General features: G+C 42.2%; 1 protein-coding gene across 1 annotated transcript; it reads right to left on the reverse strand.

Annotated features, from left to right (window-relative positions):
• Nucleotides 1–586: 586 nt before the first annotated feature.
• TSPO2 (translocator protein 2) lies at nucleotides 587–5,376 on the reverse strand. The gene is made up of 4 exons (XM_074311005.1): nucleotides 5,265–5,376; nucleotides 3,019–3,209; nucleotides 1,387–1,528; nucleotides 587–1,085 (listed from the first exon to the last, which is right to left on the reverse strand). Exons 2-4 carry the CDS (start codon nucleotides 3,189–3,191, stop codon nucleotides 867–869), a joined length of 534 nt encoding a protein of 177 aa, XP_074167106.1. The 5' UTR covers nucleotides 3,192–3,209; nucleotides 5,265–5,376; the 3' UTR covers nucleotides 587–866.
• Between the last annotated feature and the right edge of the window lie 624 nt (nucleotides 5,377–6,000).

Raw genomic sequence — 6,000 nt, forward strand, 5'->3', positions numbered from 1 at the left:
CAAGGTTGTAGAGAAACTCAAACAACTCAACTTTGAATAGAGTATAACAAAGAAAAAAGAGTAAGATGACAAGATAGACATTCACGGATCATAAGATTGCAGATTTAAAGCTGAGAAGGAATTTAGAAATTATTTCTTTCAAACTCTTTGTTTCATAAATGAGAAAAATGAACTAAGGTCACATATGGGAAGAGTCTGAATTCATACCAGGTCCTCTGATTTCCAAAGCCCTGCTCTTGCCATCAAACCAGGAAGAGAGAGCTTTGGGGGCAGGTACAAGACACCAAGGTAGTTGGGCAGCCCTGAAGAGGGCTCAGCATGACCTCACCCCAGAGATGCTAGTCCTTCCTGAATACCTCACATACCTCAAAGTCACAAAGGTAGATTATATAAGAAAGCAGGACGTGGCCAGGTCTTCCTGACTTTGAGACTCCACCCACAATCCCTAATGTCTCTGTTACTGTTACTATTATTACTGCTATTATTTTATTTATATACATTTATACTTGTATATTCATATGCATTAATATTGAAGCTTTCAGATAGACCCACTTATATGCAAAATTTATCACATACTCAGAACCAATAAATTTTTTATTTTTATTTGTAAAATAAAATTATTTTAACCAGATGCAAGGTCCTCTTTATTATTAGATAAATAATGACAAGGAAGACGTGAGTTAGCTTGGAATTAGAGAGGAGATTCAAAATCAGGCAGCTGATTTTGGAAGAGAATATTGATCAGAGACTGTGTTTGGGATTCCTTGTCCTTGCCCTCCCTCATTCCCTTCCCTTAGTTTTTTCCACCTCAACCCTTGACATTCCTCCCCTTTTGGCCCTTCCTCAAATTCTCCTTTCTTCCTATCTCAGTCTATCTTCTCTCCCAAGGATTGAAGCTGGGGTTGGAAAGAGAGCTGTGGCTCTGAACTGGAGTCGTCCATCCATAGACGATAGGCCAATGAAGTGGTCAGTGTGAGCCAGGCCAGGTAGGGCAGCAGGAGCAGGACGGCGAGGCCATTGATGGACTGCCAGCTCAGTGCCATACCAAGCACCAGTCCATAGAGCAGAAGCAGATGGCATAGGGCCTGGAAGAGAGAGGGATGCACAATAAGATGGTGTGAAGGGGTAGGAAGGAAGCACAATTAGGCCATGGAATGGGGGGAAATAACTCTGGTATCAGTAAAAGTTCCCCTTCTACAACATTCCTTCTCCCCTGGCTTCTCCCTTCAGCTTTATTTTTGCTTACCCCCACCCCCATGTATTCTGGGACTTTATTCACTGAATAGATGAATGGTCTGCTTTGGGGTCTTTCCCTCCCCTCTTTCTCAAGGACACCCACCCCCTAATGCATGCACCCAGCCACTTCTGGGATATTTCCACTCTTACCAGACCAAGGTTATGGGCTCCAAAGAAGAGGAGCAGAATGATCCAGTTGAGGACAAGCTGGGTAGCATAGAGACCAAGGGGCAGGGCCAGAGAACGGCCAAAGCCCCCACCCAGGTCCTTCCACACTAGATAGGAGGCATAGCTTTGGGAGGAAATAAAGAATACTTCAGTAAGGAAAGCCTAGAGGGAAGTGGGAATGGATGGGAATGGGACAGAACAGGAAGAGGGAAGTTGTCATTGGTGGGCTGGACATAGGACAACCACCAGAGGAATCTTAGGGCCCACTGTTTGAACTCCGTTCCCGAAGAGGATCCTGACTCCTGGGAGGGGTGCCATGACATGCAAGTGAGTTGGACTTGAGGGAGGGAGAGCTGGGCAAGGTCACCTGCCTCACTTTCCCCTCCAGAGCCAGTGGCCACATATGGAGCAGGACAACTGGAGATGGCCCGGGATGAATGGGAGACCTTGGCCCTTTTAAGCGAAGATCTCAGTTTGACTGAGGCTGCACCCAGGTAGCAATTGAGACAAAGAATCTCTTCTTTCACCTAATCTAAGAGTATAGGCTCAGAGCCCAGGCCTATGGGAAAGCTGCTCTAAGAAGAGACTTGAAACCCGATAATTAACATTTCTAAAAGTACTTGAAGGTTGATAAATTGCTTTATAACAATCCTGTGAGGTAGGTAGTTTAAGTTTTATATCCATTTTACAGATGGAGATATGGACCCAGTTAAAGTGACTTGCCCAAGTCTATACAACTATTATGGGTGGTCTTCTGACCTTTGGGTGTGTTTGCCTTTTGAGAGACAGAGGGTCTCTGAAGTAGGTGAGGAGGTATAGCAGAAAGTTGTTTAATTGTTTTATTGTGTCCGACTCTTCATAACGCCATTTTGAATTTTCTTGGCAAAGATACTAGAATGACTTGCCATTTCTTTCTCTAGGTCATTTTACAGATGCCTCATTTCTGAGGCAAACAGGACTAAGTGACTAGCCCAAGATTGTACAGCTCTTATGTATCTGAAGCTAGATTTGAACTCAGGAAGATGAGTCCCTCTGACTCCTAGACCAGCACTTGATCCACTGTGCCACCTAGCTAAGAGCTGGAAAATTTAGTATAAAGAGGTTGGAGGCTAGAAGCAGTCCTAATGGGATAGATGTGGGTCTCTGGAAAGTTGCAGAGACTTTCTTGAAATGGTGGCCCTTTCTTCAGAAAAGAAAAGATAGGGATAGGAACCAGGTTCCTGGAATCAGGAAGTCCTGAGGTCAGATCTGACCAGAGACACTTAATAAAGCAAGTTCCTTAACTTAGGGTCTGTCCTCAGCTACAAAATGGGGATATCCACCTCACAAGATTGTTGGGAGAAGTAAGTAAAATAAAATTCAAAAAATCACTGAACACAGTGCCTGGCACATATAAATATTTATTTATATTTTAATTTATATAAATATATAAATATTTATATCATGTTCTCTCCCTTCTTCTTGACTCTCCTCCCTCTCCCATCTTTCATATTTCTAGAGTAAGACTTGTTGCAGAAGTTATGGGCCCACAAGTGGTTTATTTTTGTTTTAGCCCTAGAAAATACTGGGGCTGGGGCTTGGGAATTGGGGAGAGGATTGCACTTAGGGCCTCACCCCATGGTGGAGTAGGTGACAGTCCATACAATTAAGAAGAACTTGTTGGGTGGCCACCAGGGTGGCTTTTTCAGGGTCTTGTACCAGGTGGGCATGTGCTGTTGAGCAAACAACCAGCCTGCAATGGGCCCCACATGGGGCAAGGCCATGAAGAAGGTGCTTTGAGGCCACATTGTCCAGGGGAATGGAGCCTGAGGAAGAAGAGGAGATGCTGATGATTAGGGCGACCCATTCTCCCAGCTCTTTGCTTCCTTCCCCAAACTGTCTTCCTTTAAGTGTTCACTTCCTTTCCCATCACTGTCTTCTGTAGAGCCATAGACTAATCACACGCTCGTTCTGTGATACTTAGAACCAGTAACTAGAGTACTGGGCTTTTAGTCAAGAAGACTTGTATTTAAATCATCCTACTTCATATACTTATTAATCATGTGACCCTGGGCCAGGTATATCTGTTTCCTTATCTGTAAAACAAGGAAAATATTAGTGCCAATATCACAGGGTTTCTGTAAGGATCAAATGAGATAATATGTGAAATTGTTTGATAACCTTAAATCATCTTGCTTATCCTTTCATTTTTCTAAACCCTATGAAAAAACTTGAGGGCCCAATTCAAGTCCCATGCTCTCTCTGAAAGTTTTGGTACTGTTCTCGTCCATAGAATAGACTTTCTCTGCTTTCTCTGCCCTAGCACTTATTATCCCTATCACTCATTGAGCACTTAATGTATATAGACTGCCTTGATTGTTTCATGCATGCTGTTTTTTTTCTCCCCAATAAGACTGTGAGCTCTCTGAGATTGAGTTTTTGAGCACTTGGACAGACTCTCAGTGAATTGAAATGAGCAAAGCACAACTGAACAGAATCAGAGGCATGAATGCCTCTTCCTGACTCCTGGTCCAACACTACCCACTAAGCCACTAGCTATCACCTTGAACAAATTACTTCTTTAAGGCTTTCTTTGGTCCCAGTTCTTCCTCAGTAAAATGATGAGGTTGCACTATATCTAAGATTCCTTCCCACTAAGAAATCCTATGAATCCCCTTGCATCTGTCCTTGGATTTCGTTTCAATCTCTTGTTTAATTATTTGGTCACCCCTAGGGATTATTGGGTTTCTTTTTAGTAAATATCTGAACTTCCCAGCTGTACTTCAAGAGTTATCTATCTTCCCCAGGCATTCTGCCCCAGGGATCCCAGGCTGGCAGCCTTGAGCTAGCCCAGCCCTGCCCAGCCTACAGGTGCCAATTCCTTCCCGCTCAAATTCAAACTCAGCTGCTGGGCAATCTGTTTACTTCCTCCTCTAAGGAGAGGTTTAGCTCCATCTAGCATCTAGCTAGAGGTTCTCTCTGAGCCCAAGTCCAGACTATGGGGAGCTCTTCAGTGAGAGAAAAAATAAAAAAGGCCAAATTTTTCCCTCTCTCTTACCTTCCCCCTCTCAAAGACAGCAAGCAATCTGATATGTTATACATGTACAATCATTTTAGACATGCTTCCATATTAGTCATGTTGTCTCACATATATTCTTGTCCCAATGATTGAAATTAAATTGACTGAACAAACTCATACACAGTTCCCCTAAGTAGGAGTCTTAACTCAATTGGTTTCTAGGATTCCTTAATCTGAGTAGCTTATTCTTTTTAGTCTGTTTTTGTCTATTTACTAGTTCTTCATCTATACTTTGGGGATAATCAACAGCCCATATTTTAGGGAGTTGTTTTGTGAGGACCAAATGAGAAAATATATATAAAGTGCTTTGCAAACTTTGAAGCCTGACAGCTAAGTCAACTAGAGTATATTCAGCATTTACTGTGTCAAGCATTATATTAAGCACTTGAGATAAAAAGAAAGGCAAAAGACAACTCCCTCCCTCAAAAAGTTTACAACCTAGTAGGATTAAAGTGCTATATAAATAAGTTATTACCTTTATTATTATCTTTCTGGATGCCTGACACTAGCAGTCTTACAGCCTTACCTCTCTCTCTCTCTCTCTTTTTTTTAAATAGCATTTTATTTTTCCAAATACATGCAAAAGTAGTTTTCCATATCCACCTTTGCAAAACCTTGTGTTCCAAATTTCTCTCCCTCTTTCCTCCCTTCTCTCCTCCCCAGGACAGCAAGCAATCTTATAGTATAGATTAAACATTACACCTTTTCCTTTTGGTCTATCCCAGAAGAATACCCTGTTTCCACATAGTTTTTTCTCTATTCATTCTCGTTCTCTCCACCCCTATCCCCAAGCCCTCCTTACCTTAGTCAGATGACTTTCTACATTCTGAGCCAGATGACCTATATTGGAGAAGCAGAGAAGAACTTGTAGAAGGGTTGGGAGGAGGTAGGGTGTGGCTCACTACCTTCCTTTCCCAGATGTCTGGGACTGAGACAAGTAGCCATAGGAGAGAGATATCAGTGAGAAGGTGCCTGAATTTTCATTCTATAAGTCAACCCTTTCAAGCTCCCCTCACTCAGATTTCCTTAAACTTTCTTTACTCTTCCCAGATGTCCTCTTTAGGGAGTCATCTTATAGAAGAACAGGAAAGCCTTCTTGCCCCAATGACTAAAATTAAATTGACTGAACAAACTCATACACAGTTCTCCTAAGTAGGAGTCCTAACTCAATTGGTCTCAAGGATTCCTTGGTCTGAGTGGCTTATATAAATGGGCTTGCTGCCCATTTATGGCTCTACTTCTCCTGAGTTTAGATGTCCTTATGTAAGGCTCTGTCATTTTCTGATCCCAGCCCCAATAGTATCCTTGTAGGTGAAAATTATATTAGACTGACAAGGAATAAGGATTAAGAAAGTCCTAGACTTGAGGCTGCTTTGTAGGACATGAAACAAAAAGAAAGAGAAGCAATTATTTTTAATTCTGCTTTTTAACTTGAATGACCCATCCAGGTGACCAGGTCCTAGTTGCTTGTTAGTGCAATGAGTTTTTCTCTAATAACAAGGAGTTCAGTGAGAGAGGAAAAAAGCTTCTTTACTAAC

The sequence above is a fragment of the Sminthopsis crassicaudata genome, chromosome 4, assembly GCF_048593235.1.
Source record: "Sminthopsis crassicaudata isolate SCR6 chromosome 4, ASM4859323v1, whole genome shotgun sequence".
Classification (NCBI taxonomy): domain Eukaryota; kingdom Metazoa; phylum Chordata; class Mammalia; order Dasyuromorphia; family Dasyuridae; genus Sminthopsis; species Sminthopsis crassicaudata.

Excerpts from the sequence above, each read along its gene's own strand:
- TSPO2 (XM_074311005.1), bottom strand. The coding sequence starts at position 3,191 with ATGTGGCCTCAAAGCACCTTCTTCATGGCCTTGCCCCATGTGGGGCCC. Across the intron at positions 1,529-3,018 it reads GTCACCTACTCCACCATGGG|CTATGCCTCCTATCTAGTGT; the intron begins GTGAGGCCCTAA and ends TTCCTCCCAAAG. Across the intron at positions 1,086-1,386 it reads GAGCCCATAACCTTGGTCTG|GCCCTATGCCATCTGCTTCT; the intron begins GTAAGAGTGGAA and ends TCTCTCTTCCAG.